Source organism: Sylvia atricapilla, chromosome 14 (assembly GCF_009819655.1).
Source record: "Sylvia atricapilla isolate bSylAtr1 chromosome 14, bSylAtr1.pri, whole genome shotgun sequence".
NCBI classification, from domain to species: domain Eukaryota; kingdom Metazoa; phylum Chordata; class Aves; order Passeriformes; family Sylviidae; genus Sylvia; species Sylvia atricapilla.
The window spans coordinates 4,550,496-4,567,777 of NC_089153.1; the positions used below are offsets into that span (position 1 = coordinate 4,550,496).

General features: G+C 45.8%; 1 protein-coding gene across 3 annotated transcripts in view; it reads left to right on the forward strand.

Annotated features, from left to right (window-relative positions):
* SLIT3 (slit guidance ligand 3) overlaps window positions 1-17,282 on the forward strand; it is a 471,665-nt gene that overhangs the window by 437,894 nt on the left and 16,489 nt on the right. For all 3 annotated transcript variants that reach the window (XM_066328946.1, XM_066328944.1, XM_066328945.1), the window contains exons 30-32: window positions 3,921-4,058; window positions 8,492-8,732; window positions 9,668-9,798. In XM_066328946.1, the coding sequence (XP_066185043.1) occupies window positions 3,921-4,058; window positions 8,492-8,732; window positions 9,668-9,798 (510 nt within the window). The remainder of the gene's footprint in view (window positions 1-3,920; window positions 4,059-8,491; window positions 8,733-9,667; window positions 9,799-17,282) is intronic.

Here is a 17,282-nt window from a genome sequence, read left to right on the forward strand (position 1 = left end):
ATGAACCAAAATCTTAGAGAGGATGGCTATCTCAAGGGCAGCTGACTCTCTGCTGGACAGTCAGACAGTACCACACAAGTCTTTCTTCTGGGTGAAAAGCCTGCAGACAGAAATGTTTCCAAATCCTGAAGATTAAGCTGTTAAATGATTGGGATGGTTCCTGAACTGATGTGCAGGCACTGGACAAGGAGGTGTGTGCCAGTGCATAAATAGTCCCTGATGTTCTTTCCAGGTTTCATTCCCAGTTAATCCATCATTTGGTTAATCCAGTACCTTTGGTTAATTCAGTGGTACATCCTGTTATGAGGTGAAGGCTTATAACTCCAATTACCTTCTTTTAGAGCAGGAAGGGATGGAGACAGCTGTGGCCCTGGATGGTTTTCCCCTTGCTGGAAGCATTGCCATACCTGCCACCCAAACAATTTCAGTAAATAAGATACTTCTTCTCACATGCTTGCTAGAAAACTGTTCTTCACAGTAGGGCCACAAACCCTTGAGGGGAGCCTAAATAACTGCTTTAAACTGCTACTGTTTGTTGTGTTATTCTTCCCACTATTCATGGAATGCTACAGAAAAATCGTGTTTTCTTTACTGCTACTGTCCCATGTTGCTTTCTAGCAGCCAAACTTCAGAGGTGAAAGAGCCTTGAATGTAGAGTGTCCAAGCTCTTTGTTTCATACTTTAGTGGCACCAAACCATTCAGAAATGAGCCCTCAGCAGTAGTGCAGTGCTGTGTGTGTGCTGCTGGGGCTCACTGAAAACAGCAGCCTCTGCTCCTGTGCTGTAGCTGATCCCTGAGCAGCCTGATCTCCTGGTGGTGCAGGACAATGCTCCTGCAGGAGGAGTCAGGCTCCTGGCTGTCCTCTGTCTGCTCCAGAGGCAGGGAGTGTTAATGGCTGGAGTCAGGCTTGTCCCTGAGCTGTTTGTGCCCTGGGCATGTGAGCAGGACACACCGGTCTGCCTGTCCTGCCCTCGGCTCTAGTCAGTCTACAGCTCTGCAGAGGGAAGAAAAGATGATAAAGACAGGGAAAAAAAATAGGAAGCCAAGTTATTTATTGATGTGGGGAGGGAAATTCCATTCTGGGCCTGCGATAGAAGCCATGATTCATGCCTTTAATACAACAGACTTTGAGTGCATGCAGATGCAAATTCCCTCAGATAGGCCAACAATTTAAATACCACTGGACAGGTTTTTAGGCTCTCTGTGATACTGGGAATGTTGCCATCACTCCAAGGCTGTAACAGAAAACAAGATTCCGACTGCAGTGGTGTCAGATGATCACTGGGAAATGAGATAACTATCTAATCATGTAAATCGCTCTCTTACCAGGATCTGAACATGAAGGTTCCTTTGCCATCTTCTTTACTGCGTCAGACTTTTACTAATTGACACTCAGTCCCTTGCTGGCACTGTGTGGAATTGTGGGATAAGGATGGAGTTACCATGCCACCACTCCCTGATGGCACAGACCCTGAGTTTCTAGGAAGAGTCCAGATGAAGAACTCCTGGGGCTGAATTTCTCACCTCCTAGACTTCAGGCAGGCATTTTTTGGTAGCTTCAGCCTAGATGTGACACACCAGGAGCTAAGAGAAGACTGACCCAAAAGGAATTCCATGCTTCTAAAGCCAAGCCTGGAAGCAGGCTGGACTATTTCTGTATGTCTTTGGCTGCACAGAGCTCTTTGCTTTTGGAGTTAAATTTGCAGGTGGCTTTCCTCCCTTCCAGCCTCCACATCTTTAGTATGCTGTTACTATATAGAAGAAGAGTAGCTTTCTGTATGCCAGAAAACAAAACAAAAAACACCAACCTTTAACACAATGAAATTACTTCCAAAAAATAACTTCAAGAAAGAAGCATGTTTTTCCATTCACTGTATTGATGTTGGAGCATGATATAAATATACTTTATTATTCCAAAGCTTGGAATTATTACCTGACAGCTTAAAATGCTGATTTAATGCAGCCCCGCAGAGAAAAGTGGTGGTTCTGTCATTACTGAGATAGCCAATACACATCATAAAATTGATGCATGGCAGCCCTGAATAAGGAACTGCACATTGTTCATTATTACATCACTTTATATTAGGACTGCAGGGATCAATAAAAAACAACAGGATTAAATGCTGCCAATTCCCCTCACAGTCTTTTGATTGACACTATTTCCTTGCAGGTGTGTCTGCAGTGCTGCCAGAAAACGCTGCCCATTTCTTAGGGTTTGGGGCAGGAACACTTTTTGGTTTATGCTCTTTGCTCAGATTTGTCATCTCCGTTATGTTAATCACAGTATTCCCTGAGCCACCAAGGTGTGAAAAAGCAATTCACACATGCAGAGGTGGGCATGGACCCTCCTGTGGCTGCAGAGGCTGGTGATGGGGCCTCTCCTGCAGGGAGGGTGGAGTGTCCACATGCCCCTGACCCTGCCCATCACAGCCACAGGTGAACATTTGCCCCATTTCCTCCAGGTGCTATTTCCAGCCAGTCAGGCCACGCTCTGAAAGGGAGACTGGAGCTCACATTGTGTGTGCCTGAGTGGGGTGGCTGTTGTCACCCTGGCAGCCACTCCCGGGCCAGTGGCACTCGCAGGACACTGCTGTATTCTGCACTGTCCCCCAGCTCACTGCCCTGCCCTGGGAGCTGCCAGCAGCCTCCTGCTGTCACTCAGAGCAGCAGTCAGAACAATGACTGCTGCCTGGGAGGTGGAAGTGGCTTTTCCTCATGAGTCCCGTGTGTCCAGTTCCTCTGAAGAGGTTTTCCACAAGGTGCCTCCTCCTGCATTTACCCCACCAGGCTGCAGGCAGGGAGGAGGAGGAGGAGGAGGAGGAGGAGGCCAGCTGAACAGGCTGATGGAGCAAAAGTCTCTTTCCTAATGCCACATCCTCAGCTTCATAATGCCTCTCCTCTTTCAGCTCTCAGTGACTAGCACGTTGGGTCCAACCACAGGCCCTAACAATAGCACAAACCTATCTTTTATTGCTGAAATTATCTGTAGCTCTTCCTCTGATTTGGTTGAAGTGGTATGCCTTTTGTTTTCCAGATGTGCAACTACATCCAGCTGGGAGGAGTAAAATTTGTTTTATGGACTAAAGAGTATCCCTGACTAAACATTGTCTACAGTATAGATTCAAAAAAAGGCTGCACAGCAATCCCAAAAGATCTGATCCAAGTCAGAGACTTTGGGATGCATTTTCTATTGTCAGGTTATAAACTTCTGCAAGACTTAAAAATAGAAATGCTGATGCAGCCTTCATACAGCAAACTTGTGAATTGTATAAAATAAGACCAACAGGCAATGTCTGCAGGTTTGGGTACATCCCACTGTGCTCCATCCCATGGTGTCACCCCACAGCAGAAGGTGCAGTGTCACCATGGCAAAGGACACACTGCAAACACAACTGTAGCAGCATTTTGCCTCGCAAATGAATGGAAAGCAGGTGGTGGTCTCAGAACTTGGTCTTTATCTTTGAATTTGGTGAGGTTTATAGTTTTTTTACAGATTGGTTGCATTTGGAAGGTGGACTCTCCCTTCCTGCGCTCCATGAAGCTGCCCAGAGCCAAGCTCAGACACCCAGCAGTGTGCAGGCATTGGCAAAGTCAGAGCCACTGCCCGTGCAGAGCATTACCCCTGGAGTCTGTAAGGCTCGGGAGGGCATTGTCATCTTTAGCACATCTGCCAGGGGCTCACCTTCTCCACAAACTCAGCTGAGGAGAAGCTGTAGGATGGCGGTGCTTTGCTCGACTTGAATTTCCGCAGATTGCAGAAGCTCGACTGCAGCCAGCTCGGCCCTGAGCCTTTCTGAGGGCCGGAGCCGCGCTTCTGCTGCTGCCAGGAACGATGGCAAACACCTCCCCGGCCAGTGTCAGCGGGTGCTAAGGCTGCCAGGTTGGAAGGAGCCATTAACGGGGATGTTCTGCCTTGCAGATGCGAGTGCCTGCCGGGATACAGCGGCAAACACTGTGAGGTGGATGAGGACGACTGCGTGGGCCACAAGTGCCGGCACGGAGCCGCCTGCGTGGACGGGCTCAATGGCTACACCTGCGTGTGCCCACAGGGCTTCAGGTACGGCTGGGCTCCGGGTGCTGTCCTCCTCGGCGGCCTCTGACAGCTCCTGTGCCTCCCCGGGATGGCTGTGCCTCGGTCTGCTCCCTGCAGTGGGGTTTGACAACCTAACCGGACCCGGGGCTGGCCATTCTTGCTGCGAAAGAGCGATTTTGGGGCGGTGCTGTGTGAGTGTGTCTGCCCCGGCCATCCCTGCTAACACACTGAGCACACACCAGTTATATATATATATATATACACTCCCATCAGTTATATGGAGATAAACCCTGCATGTGCAGAGTGAGCAGAGGATAATAATAATAAAACTGCGTTTATGAACCCTCACAACTGGCTGCAAGGAAAACATGAGTCTGAAGATTTTGTGGCAGTGTCTCTGTGCCTCTTGGATGAGCTCAGTATGATTCAGGCTGTAAATTTCCAGCCTCTCATTCTGACAGCTGCCAATATATCTGACTCCTGGAAATCTCTCTGTCTGTCAAAGATAAGTGTGCTCCTCCAAATGGATTCACTAATCATTGCCTGGGGCTGGATACTGGCTTCCTTCCAGCTAAACCTTTTCTGTGTTTGAAATACACACATGAGACAAAGAAGGAGTACCTGAAAAGATCAGTCTTGACAGAGCAGAAATTGCATGAACACTTATAAATCATCTTCTCTGCTTTGTATCTGCAACTGTTTTCATTCTTCTTGCTTTCATCCTTGCTGGTTTGGGGTTTTTTTCCCTCCCTCTCAACACACATTTCTGTTGCAAAGCAGACAGCCTTCCCTGAATAGGCACTGATATATAACATGATGTCAGCCCATGGTTTCACAGAATCAGACTTGTTATTTACAAGGTATCAGATATCCTCTGCATTTCAAATTCATACCCTTCTCTCCAAGTTTCACTCTCTGCTTCAGTCCATTTGATGGCCTTAGGGATCCTGCAGATTGGTGACTGGTAAGGCTGACGTGACTGTGGGATGTAAATCCTCAGTGTTACCTAGTTGTTAGAGTTGAGAAATGGGATTGCAAAGCCAGTCCTGGAGTCAAGGATAACTCAAGCCTGTCATCAGATGGGACTGACTGGGAGACTTTTGCTGCAGGTCCCCTGATTTTTTTAAGGCCTGTAAGCACTATGCAGTGATGAATGTGAGGGGATTTTTCTGGGAAAGCAGTCACAGTGTTTGTCAGAGATGTTCTGAGCTGGCACAGCTGGGTGGAGCAGCAGGGGTAGGTGGGAGACTGGTCTGGTCCCTTCCCATGTACCACAGAGCTCTGCTGGAAATCTAGGGAGTGCCCCAGGTTGTCTGGTCTCACACCAGGGGCATCAAGAGCAGAACCTGGAACAGTCCAGTCTTCTCTCTCGACCAAAGGAGGGAATCTCATTCCATTAACAGTCCTCCAAGGTGAGGAAGCATCTTTCTACACTAAGCTACAAAACTAAACTACCAGCTTAGACAGCACTTCACAGCCCAAGGCAGCCATGGGCAAGCAAAGTAGTCCCACTGCTTGCCAACAGCACAGCCAGGGTTAACTTGAGTTCTCCTGTTTGCTTGCTTTTTTTTTCCACTAGTCCATGCCACTTCTCTAAATTTCCTGTGCTAGATGCAAGGAGGACAAGGGTCTTTGGGGGAAAAAACCTCACACTGAGCACTACCACACTCGCTCTGCCAAGATGTAGACAGCAAGATGGAGCCCCATGTGTTCTCCATGCAGAATAGTCCCTGATCTTGTTTGATTTCAGGATTAAAATTCTGCTAACAAAATATGATCTCATTATTCTTCCCATGATTCAAGCCTTTTGTAGTTTAAAGGCCTGCTGCTCTGAAGGGGGTTCTGAGGTTTGGGTTTTTTCCTGTTAAGATTACAAATGCAAATATGGTGATTGACAGAGTTCAGCCTTCTGATGTTCAGGGTTACAGATTCCCCTGTCCTTGCAGCTGCCTTGGGCACGCTGATGTGTGGCAAGGAGATAACTCTGCAAGTGTTTGAAGGCTGCAGGTGTTGATGAAAAGGAGAGAACACAAGGAGTGGTCTGACAAAGGTAACTAGGAAACCTAAGATGATGATTAATATAAAGTTTTTTGGCTAAGTATCAGGAATCATTTCCCAGCAGTGAGTTTGCAGAGTGCCCTCCCAATTATCCAGAGCTTATGCTGTTGTAATAAATGCACAAACCTGTAGTGATTTTATGGTTGTCACTACGTTGTGTGTCAAAGCCATTTGGAGCCACACATTAAAAATATGTTAAAACTTACATCCTCACACAGCTGAACAAATGGCACTGGGGTAATTCTGAACAGTGTAGGTAGGACCTCATGCACACTGAGGCTCTCATGACAGCCCCAAAAATCAATAGTGGCACCATGCACACACTCACTCTCCCATTGCACCATTTCCCATTCACTCGTCAGGTGTAGTTGTGCTCCTTGCAGCACCTTTCCTTAGCATTCACCAGCTTCTCCCAGCTGCAGAATATGCTTTCCTCCTGAAAAGTTTTCAGTGTTTTCTTCCCAAAATAGCACTCATTTGCCCCCTGCAGATGAAAAACATTTTAGAGAATTTGTGAGCCCTGCTGAATAAACCCCAAGTTCTCAAAGCTTCCCTCCAGCAATCAGCCTCACAGTAGTGTTGCCTGATAAATGCAGCTCTGCTGGGGAAGCACACATTAAGCTGCAGAGCCTGATGGAAGCACTGCTCCTCTGTGGTGCAGATGCTTCCGAGTTCTCCACTGGGACAGATTGATGCAAAGGAACTCGCAGTGATTATTTAAATAAATGAGACTGTACCAGGCAGAATGGACTTAGCCAGGCTCTGGAAGTCAGGCTGTGTTCCACATTCCACTGCTGGGGAAATAAATCCTATTAATTATTTCTAAATATATACTTTTTAAAAATGTTTAAAATTAAAAAGGAAAGGGCCTTGACAGACACTGTCATTAATATAATTTCTAGGTGCCAGTATCAGGAGAGCTGCCCTGGTAAAGCCATGCACCAGAGGGGTTTCACAGCAAGGCTGTGCAGGAGCCAGACCAGGAGCTTGGGGAATCTTTCACCAGCACTATGCACAGACACTCTGGCTTCTTCCAACATTTGCTTTCTGTTAGTGGAGGCTGTTGCGGGTCACATGGATTTTTTTTATTATGATTATTTTTAACTTCCAAAAAATTAAAATTATATACACTGACTTTTCCTCTTGTTCTCTACTTGCTGCTGAAGACAGCACAAAACAAGGGGCATTAGGGAGAACGAAGCTCACAGGCTGGGCTAGCTGTGCTCTGTTCTGCTGGTACCTCTGGAAAGAAGTTCCCTTGTTTGCCACTTACCAGAGCAGAGTAGACTCAAATCACAGAAATCACAGATCTAGGATGGGGAGGTGTCAGGTTTGGGCTTAAATGGCTCACAGATTTCACTGGGAACCTCTGCAGAGCACAGTACGGGTGGAAGCTGTTTCAGCCAGGCTGCAGTGCCTTGCAGAGCTGAAGAACCAGTGCAAAGGGCAGTACAGGCTGCTCTCAGTGTCTGCACTGGCTTGGAGGATTAACCCCTGATATGTAAATGGACCAAGCTTATACTGTATGAAAAACTTGTGACCGTTGTCCCACCTGGGGCACCAGAAACTGATGCCTTGGAGGGGCTACCTAAAACAGAGGTCAGACAAGATTAGGAGAATAAAAGCAGGTATTTATTGAAGGCCTTCAGTAAACACCCACTTTTATTCTAATCTTGTCTAGCCTCTGTTTTAGGTGGCACTCATGGCATCAGCAGCACCCAAAATAAAAATGAGAGAACAGTGGTGTGGGCCTGATATTTCTGGGTCTGAGAGATTCTAGCCTGCTAGCAGCTGGTAACCTTTTCCCAAGTAAAAATTTCTCAAGAAAGCTTCTTCTCAAAACTAATCTTTCTCCAGGTAGTGTTTTGCTGTTTCTCTAGTTTAATCAATAGGATTAGAGAGGTGTCGTTCCTATTTACCAGTCATGTTAAGTCTGTATCAGGACACCTTATAAAAGATAGTAAGAATTAGACAATAAAGGCTTTTTTTCTATGCTCTTTGCTGTTGCAATAGGACACAAAATAAAGATGCTTGACTCCAGTCAGAAGGCAGGAGAAATCAGAAGGCTTTATTTACAATTCACTCAGCCCTTTTGTAACATGCTGGGCTAAGAAGGCACGTTATTGGTCCATGAACTGAGACCTCTCCCATTGACTCAGTAACAGAAGTAGCAAACAACACCTGTCGTTATGGGAAAGGAATATTGTTTACACAAGGTTGTTTTAGGAAAAACGGTTGAAAAGTTTCCCTTGAGAAGAGCTAACTCTTCCCAAGCTCAGAAAACACCGCGTCCGCGCTTTGCTTTCTAAAATACTTGGAGTCTCTCATCTTCCTTCCGTGCCCCGCGAGGACGCAGTGGTGACCGAGTGGTGACATTTGCCCTCCCTTTTGCTGTGCAGTGGGCTGCTGTGCGAGACGCCGCCGCCCATGGTGCTGCTGCAGACCAGCCCGTGCGACGACTACGAGTGCCAGAACGGAGCGCAGTGCATCGTGGCGCAGCGCGAGCCCGTCTGCCGCTGCCTGGCCGGCTTCGCGGGGCAGCGCTGCGAGAAGCTCATCACCGTCAACTTCGTGGGCAAGGACTCCTACGTGGAGCTGCCCTCCGCCAAGATCCGCCCCCAGGCCAACATCTCCCTCCAGGTTTGTCTCCTCTCGGCTGTAGCGCCCCTAAGGTGCCTGTGTCTTGTGCTGATGGAGCGTGGGCTGCTGGCCAAAGTCCTGGGAAAGTCAGTCAGTTTGTGAGGCACTTGTCTGCTCTAAAATTGTAGCCCTGGTCTGTGCCTGAGGTGTTTTGGTATTCTGAAATTCTTTTCCCAGAGAATTTTCTGTAAACAAGAGACGTGTTTTGTAAACTCTACCTATGTTTTTCATTCCTTTTCCTTAGGAGGGACTTCTTCTTGATGTCCCTCTAGTTCGACCAATGTGATTGAAGAGGTTTGTCTTTGTTTCATCAATCAAACTGGTCTGTGTAGAATAGTATAAAAGGGAGACACGTCCCAAAAACAGAGGAGTAATTTTCAGCCTTCTGAAGTCAGAGTCTGTGTCATTGTGGTGTAAAACAGCATCACTAAAATCATTGAGATGTGAAGGAGCGACTGAGGCACCTTTGTGGGCACACACCCAGCCTCCAGAATGTCTCCACATTCTGATTCCCAGACTGGCAACACAGCCAGGGATGATTCAGGAATGCTCCGTGTCTTCTGACTGATTCACAGCATTGTGTTTCATCCTGTACAGCTTGGTGTTTAATGCCATGATGCTTCTTGAAACACGCTGCTGTGAATGGCCTCTCTGGAGAATATTTTTCTTATTGAGCAGACAAGGCCTGGGGTTTTCTTACAGGCCTAAGGTTCAGAAGACAACTGTAAACTGGTTCTCAAGTGAAATAGGAAGTTGACCTTTGTGAGCCCACCCAAGGGTACCAAGACCTTTTTGTGCCTCCTGGCTCTTGCTCTCATTGCTGCTCACATATAAAGTATATTTGAATTGCATATATTGGTTGGATTTTAAATATAGGTTTATTTCTTTTATTAATCATTTTCAAGCAACCTTATATGGTTCTGAATGTTTCACAGGTAGCCACAGACAAGGACAATGGCATCTTACTGTACAAAGGGGACAATGATCCTTTGGCTCTGGAGTTGTACCAAGGACATGTGAGGCTCATCTATGACACCCTGAACTCCCCACCTACTACAGTATACAGGTAAGTGGCTAAGCTCTGCCAAGACTGTTGACTTCCAAAACTGGTGGAGGAGAGGTAGGATTTTTCTAAGCAATGTGCATTGGATAAAAACCTTTTGTTTTACCTCGAGGTGTCTCTTTTATGCATGTAATTAGATGAGAAAGTCAGAATAAAGACTTAGCTAGAGGCTGCATGGGTAAAAATTGACATTTATTGGCAATACCAGTGATGCTGTGTCCTCCTGTAATTATAGGAAAATGCGTTTTCCAATCTACTGTAAATTTCAGTTTCTGGTGAATTTTGTCCTCGAAATAGTTCCAATTAATCCATTTCTTTGTTGATATCTAGCATTAAGTGACTACAGTCAAGACAGAACAGTGAATGTGCAACTGCAGGGTTAGACTGTCTCAAATAGAAGGAGAAGGGCTGAACTCTTCTACAGGGTGAATATTCTTAAGGAAATTCTTGCCATTTCTTATCAGTAATAACTACACAACCACAAAAAAGCACAAATGGCAAAGGCAAATTGTAGGGTAGTTTGACCTTCAGACACTTGGCTTTTGAGGATATGAAATCCACAGGTTTTATTCACTAGTCACAAAAAAGAAAAGCAAACATTGAAGTGAAATTCGTGCCTGGAGATATTTCTGTAGGAAGGAGGGATGTGCTGCCCTTTTTGTCCACAGTTCCTTCAGCATCTCTCTCCCCTGGTTGTTATTTTCAAGCCCTGTTGCTCCAGTTTGCTCTGAGCACAGATGCAGTTGTGACCACACAGAGCATTTTGGGTTCAGCACAGACTCCTGGCACCATGTGTGCAGCAGAGCTGCAACTCCCAGCCCTCCTCACGCTGTGGGGGAAGAGCATCCTGTGAGAGCAAGGGACAGGATGGATGTCACCACGCATCACCCACCTCAGACTTTTCTCAGAAAGTTTTCTCAGCACTTGCCAACACTTGAGCCTCCCAGGGAATTTTCTTTAGGGGAATGGTGACATTTTTAAGAAAATGGAAACATTCTTTCTGTATTAAAGCAAACTGGATAATACCAATGCACATATGCTGGCAGGAAGAGCACTAGCTTGTCCCCTGTAGGAATTAGCTTGCCCATGGTTTTCACCAGCTGGATGGATAGGTGTGAAAAATGTCTCTGTGTGTGGCAGCTGATCCCAATTGATGAGCTGTTAGAGCAAAGCTGAAGTTGATAAACAGCTTTATGCCTCTAATTAGAACGGAGGGAAAGCTCGTTAGGCGTGTGGGCAGCACAGGGGTGACAGGTCCATGTGGATGTTGGCTGGCCATCAGCACAGCAGACCGCGGACAGGAGCCGCTGCCACCACCACAAAAACAACACCCCGTGGAGCCGCTGCCTTGTGGCGGGGCACAGGGGTGGCCATCCATGGGTGCAGTGTCCTGGCCATCACCGTGCCCTTCACACGGCTCACAGGAGGAGGAGCAGGGCTCCATTCACACTGACACCTCATTACCATAAGATTAACGCTGCATTCTGTGCGCCGGCTCTGCCGCCATGGGAAGGAAGCTGCTTAATACGATGCCCTTTCTGAAATGTCACTCTAATCTTTTATTAGTTTAAGGAGTGGAGCAAAATGGGATTAGCATGGAGCTCGATGGGAAAAGATTACGTTGATTGAGAAAAACTGCAGCTAAAGAATGTCAGAAAGGGCCTCTAAATAGATTAAAAGACTTGTTTTCCTTAAAGGCTGAAGAAGGAGCAGGAAAACCTGCTTGTCCCTTTACAAACATTGGATTTAAGGGTAGGAGGCATAAGTGGATCAGGTCTAACCTCTCTGTTTGACTTTTAGCTAAGGCATGAGCTCTGTTTGGCCTAAGACGTGACTTCCAGCTTGGCACAGAGGTTTTTATAGGAAAACACCAAATAACAGAAAATCCCCTATTTTGTTTAGTAGCTTGGACAATGGTCAATTATTTCCATTACGCAGGCATTGGCCATCATTTCTAAGTTGTGTCACTAATACCTTCTAGATTGTTTAGAGTCTTTCTCAAGGGAAATTAAAGTCTTCTTATACCTGGACCTGGTTCCTGTGAGTTTAGGTGGACTTCTATTTGCATTTTCTCCTAATCTGCTTTTTGATGAAACAAATGGCTGGTTCAGTGTGATGCATTTTCTCTCAACCTGAATTATTTGGGAAACTCTCTTCTTCAATTTCTACAGCTTTCATTTGTCATTAAAAACAAGGTTGCCAGGAGAACCTGTAACATCCTGACCTCACCAGTTTTCCTTCCCTATTGCCTCCTCCCTCTTGTCTTGTTTAGATGTTTCATTTCAGTCTCAATCTCAGCAAAAGTGGACTGTTTGCCTTTGCAAAGCTCTGTTGAAAGACTGTTAGATTAATTTTCACAGTCAGTAGTATCATGTTGTGCTCCCCTCCAAAGCAGTCCACTTCTTGGACTAGATGAGCAGGGCTTTGGCTCTTGGTTTTCCCCACAAAAGTCTGCCAGAAGAGGAGGCGGCCTTCAAACAGCCTGGTGGGAGCTGTGCCAGCTACAGCTGCAGGAAATCTGTCACTGACCTGGTCCTGGGCTGTAACTGAGATGTTTTGTTGGCTATTTCAGGTACTCCCAGGATGGGATGTGGGAAGTCATTGGCAAGCCGCATGATCTGTAATTCCTCATCAGAGTGGCAATGATAAGATTTATTAATAGTGTTTACGAACAGTAAAATTAGCAAAGTACTTGGCTAATACAGGTAATATCCTGTAGGGATAAGATAAAAGCTGTTGTTTGGGAAGCCAGCAGTAAGTCCCACTTGGTGGTATTTTTCCATAGTATTCCACAGGGGTGAAGCACTCCACATGTTCCAGTGCCAAGCTGTGCCCCAGCCCTGTGGGACAAAGCTGGGGGAAGGTTTGCACCAGACCCAGGGCAGCTCTCAGCTTGCTGTGAGCCCTGAGAGTGGCTCTGCTGCAGGACTGCAGTGAGGAATGCAGGGCAGGGATGTGCCATAGGAGAGGATTGCCAGGAGAGAAAGGTTCATTTTAAGTCCTCTGGGGAGGCAGGTTGTCTCTGGCTACCAGAGGAAACCTGTTCCTGTTTTTTAGTTGCTCCTCTGAGCAGATTGAACCAGAAGTGCATTACAAAGTCAGTCTGGAAAAGCCCAAGATAACTGGCTGTACATTCAGGTTTGCTTAACACGTGTTTGTCCCTGTGATAGGTTTGGTTAGAAAGGTTAAAGTTGACATTGGGCTTCTCTTTCATTCTAGTCAGGTAAAGGTCAGCACATGTCCAGTGGAAGCAAATGCCTAAAATTCACTGTCATTTATCATCAAGTTAGAGAGAGATACAAGTTAATCCATTAATATAATATAATCCAATGGCAGAACTCACACTTTAGGAGAAAATCTGACATCTTTTACTGGAACCTGTCACTTGTGAGCTGCAGAAGGATGGTTTCCTGGACGTCAGAGTAAAGCTCTTACAGAAGATCCATTTTTAAAGTAGGATTCCTAGTTACTGTTTCTTTTGTTCTATTTAATTATTCTGTACGTGGACAAATGAGAACAGGAAGCTTTTTCTGAGTGCTTTATTGCCCTCCTGGTTTCTGCACTGCTCAGAGTTACTATTCTATGCCATGACAGTACTTGGTGTCAGTCCAACAACGAGTTCTTGAAATGAAGTAAATCTTCTACACAGATGCTGTACCTTAATTTAAAGATGCCAACTAGTAAGGAACATGCTGGTTTTATTTACTACCACAATCCAATTGTTAAAAGTTTGAATTAACAAAGAGCAGTTAATTCCATAGTTCCAGCATTCAGCCATTGACACTGCTATCTGTTTAACTGTATTCTATAGGGAGAACTCCCTATTTTCAGTCTTTTTTCCCACATCTGTTCCTTGAGCCAGAGATAAGACCTCACTTGTAAACTTTTCTCCAATAGATTTTATGCTGCCATACAGTCATATTGATTTGGATGCTGAAATAATCCTTCCTAACAGAAATAGAAAACAGAACTTTGACACCAACTGCTGATGTAATTCCCTCCAGAGTTCCCAGATTGCCATGTTGCATACAGACAGTCATATCTGGTAAATAGCAAGATGCAGGCGTCGTTGGTGTAAAATCATATGTTTTCATGCAGAGTTCCTGACAGCAATGAAAAAGGAGGCAGTTAGGAAAAGATAAGAATGAATTATATTTGTCTTTTTGTAGAGACTACACCCAAATTACATTATAATTCCTTTTAAAACTATCCTTGCATAATCTGCTTTCAAAAGTGCTACATCATTAAAAATATTCCTTGTAGATTGTATCATGCAGTTCTCATGGTCTGGTTGACTCTCACATAGCATAGATGGATGTTCTTGTGGTTAAAGCAAAAGGCCTGAAATAAAGGAGCTTACATTCCTACTGTATCTGTTTCAGATGTGATGACTGCAAGACAACAAATTAAATCTGCTTCCCTGTGCACGATAAAAAGTAGAGAAAGGCATGAAAAACAGAAAAGGTGTTTCAGAAATGTGCTGCAGGTCTCTGGAGGGTGAAATTCCTGCTCCCCTGTCCCTCCAGGCTATGGAACAGCACAAACACAAGGTTCTTATGCCGGTGGCATCTGCAAATTTCTGTGCCTATTTCCACTCCCCTGGGCTGTGCCTGTGGCTCTGCAGCCTGGGAGCTGCTGGAACTCCGTGTCTAGCACTGTCCCTGGCCATGCCACTGCTGAATGGATGTGCTGCTCCCCAAGGACTTGGGTCCTCTACTCGAATTTCTGCTGGTGCTGAGCTCGAACAGTTGCTTTGGTGGTGGAAGAACAGCCACACCTTCCACGGAGGAGGAATTTTGTGCCATTGTCTCTTTAGCTGAAATTTCTTATCTGGAGAAAAAGCCTGGGAGGCTTCACCATTAATTTTCTGCCTTCTGGGGAGGAATGTACTGGAGGAATGAGAACATTAATTATTCTTAGAATCATTATTAGAGCTTGTCAAACTCAGTTTTTGGCAAAAGTGTCTTTGCAGAGTGCACTGCATGACTGGTTCTTTTCTTCCTATCACCTTCACAGTCTGCAGCCTGTGCTGTGCCCATCCCTGGTGGGATGCCTGTTCAATACTCTGGATTGGCTCTAAATAGACTGTTTTTCAGACATCTTTGTGAGGCATCGCTGAGCTCTTTACAATTCTGCATATTTGCAATTCATTTTGTTCTCTCTATCACGCACTCTTATTTTTTCAGGTACCCCTTAGGGATTCTGTATCAAATCTAATGAAAGAAACTGGCATCAGTCTCTGACCTGCACAGGAAAAACTGTAAAATTTGAATGGACTTATACATCTTGCATGAGCCAAAGCAAAGGATAGCTGAGTTATTTTTTTACCTTTATAAAGGGCTCTGGAGTTACTTAAATGGGAGAAGGATGGCAAGCGTGTGAGTTCCTGTCAAGCTACAAACATTGCATTTCCCCTGTTTTTCCTGAATTTTTGTGTAGTAAGACAGTGAAAATGTAAGGTCAAGACCTTAAAATATCGATTAACTTTTATCATTAGGTTCAGAATAAAATATTTGCTTTCATGAAGTACGGAAACTTTTTCCTGCTGAGCTGAAGCTTAGGAAGGGTAAAGTTTTGTCCTTCAGGCTGCCGAAGGACTTAGCAGGCAAAATCTTGTTAAGCTGAATTAATTTTTTTCTTTGTAAATCTCTCCAGTATCTCTTGCAAGACTGACAGTTTCTCATCTCCTCTCTCTGCCTCCATCCAGCTCATTCTCTTCAGTTCAGTGTCCGAGTACACAGAAGCTGCAAACCCACACTTTATGTCTCACACATGTAGAGGGTGGTTCAAAGTGAGCTTTTTACCAGAAGAAAGCTAAACCTTTCACAAAGTGAGCCAGTGCTGGCCTGTCTGTGGTACCAGGTACAGGCAGTTAGGAATGGGTCATCTAAAGCCACTTGTCCTGTGGGAATGACTAAAGTTACATTCTCTGAGTCTAAAGTCACCTTATTCAAAGGCCAAAATCTGGAGCTGTGGGTCTAAGCTGCACTCAGGCATCCCCTGTCAGCAGAGGCTAGGCTGGAAAAAGGTTGCAAATACGTTTTAAAGGCAATTTCCTGCTATACCATAGGTCGTTGGTCCAGTAATACACTGCCAAAGTTGATTAATACTGATTGCATCAGAGGAAGGTTGAAGTGTTTTCATAATAGACAGTGATGGAATAAACCTAATCATAGTCAAAATGACTTTATAAACTTCCTGTGCACTAATGACGGGCTCATGTCTTGAATTGTGAGGGATTTTTGCCTTACAACAACATGTAGCAAGCTAATATGTTTATTTTTTCCTGCCTGTAAATTTCTTGTGAACATGATGAGTAACACGAAGTTTAGATGTGTACCATGTGTGGTAGATTCATATCCCATCTACCCCAAGTGCTGGGCTGGCTCTGCATGCAATCAGTGCAGCCTCTGTTGGAAGCAGCACACGCAGAGCAGGAGCTGAGGGGCATGTGGAGGTGCAGGATGGGTCTGTGCATGGTTATTTCAGTGCTTCTTCCCAGTATTGAAATGGGAGCCACAGCTTGGCCCCAGTGCTGCAGCAAAAGGTGGGCACAGCAGCTGCTCTGGTGGTGTCAGACATCAACGGGTTTGGTCACTTCTGTGGAAGGAGAGGATCCAGCTATAGGTATGTTGCTAGAGAGGAGGTGAAAACAATTTCTAAATAGGTATGACTCTTTTTCTTGGGGCTTAGCCTCCAATTTCAGGTAAAACCCATCATTCTCTGTGACTGTGACTGGGTGCCCTGTTAATTGTACTCTGTAGTGGCCCTGCTCCCTGCTTCCTGCTGCTGATGGTGCAAAGTTTGCTTGATGAAACAACTCTGTACAGGAAGGCACCTGGTGATTTTCTCATCAGGGCCTGCCATTTGATAACCAGCTGTTTTTCTAGAAGGTGACCCCATGCACCCTGCTCTGTTCCAAGCCCTGGTGGGACCAGGGCCTTTGTCACAGCCTGTCCTGGTGTGTGACACTCAGCTGCACCCATGCAGTGCTGGGGAGGATGTGGCACTCAGGCTGCCACCACCCTGCTGCTGTGCCAGGGCCTGCCTTCCCCTCTGCTTTTTGCAGTGCTGTTTTTATAAGGATACCAGATTTCACACAACCCAATAGCACTGCAGAATCTCTGACTGATTTTTTTTTTTACACTCTGTATTTCGTGGGTTTGTTATTTTGTCTGATGCACATCACTGTGAGGACACCAGGACACAGTAGCTTGTGATACCACCATGTGCAGTGAGGAGCCAACACATCCCAGGGAGAGGGTGGGCAGGGAGCAACACTCTGATCTGTCACTCAGGAGAGGCCCTGGGCTTGAGGAGTGCATTCCAGCTGTTTTTACTGCCACTGCACTTGCTTTAACAGATTCTCAGCAGAATGAGGTATCCAGCTCTGCTGGTGCGAGTGCAGGAGACAGCAGCTTCTGCTTCCAGCAGCTTCTCCCAGCAAATTCTGCTCCCAGCAGTGGGGCTGGAGGGAGCTGTGGGAC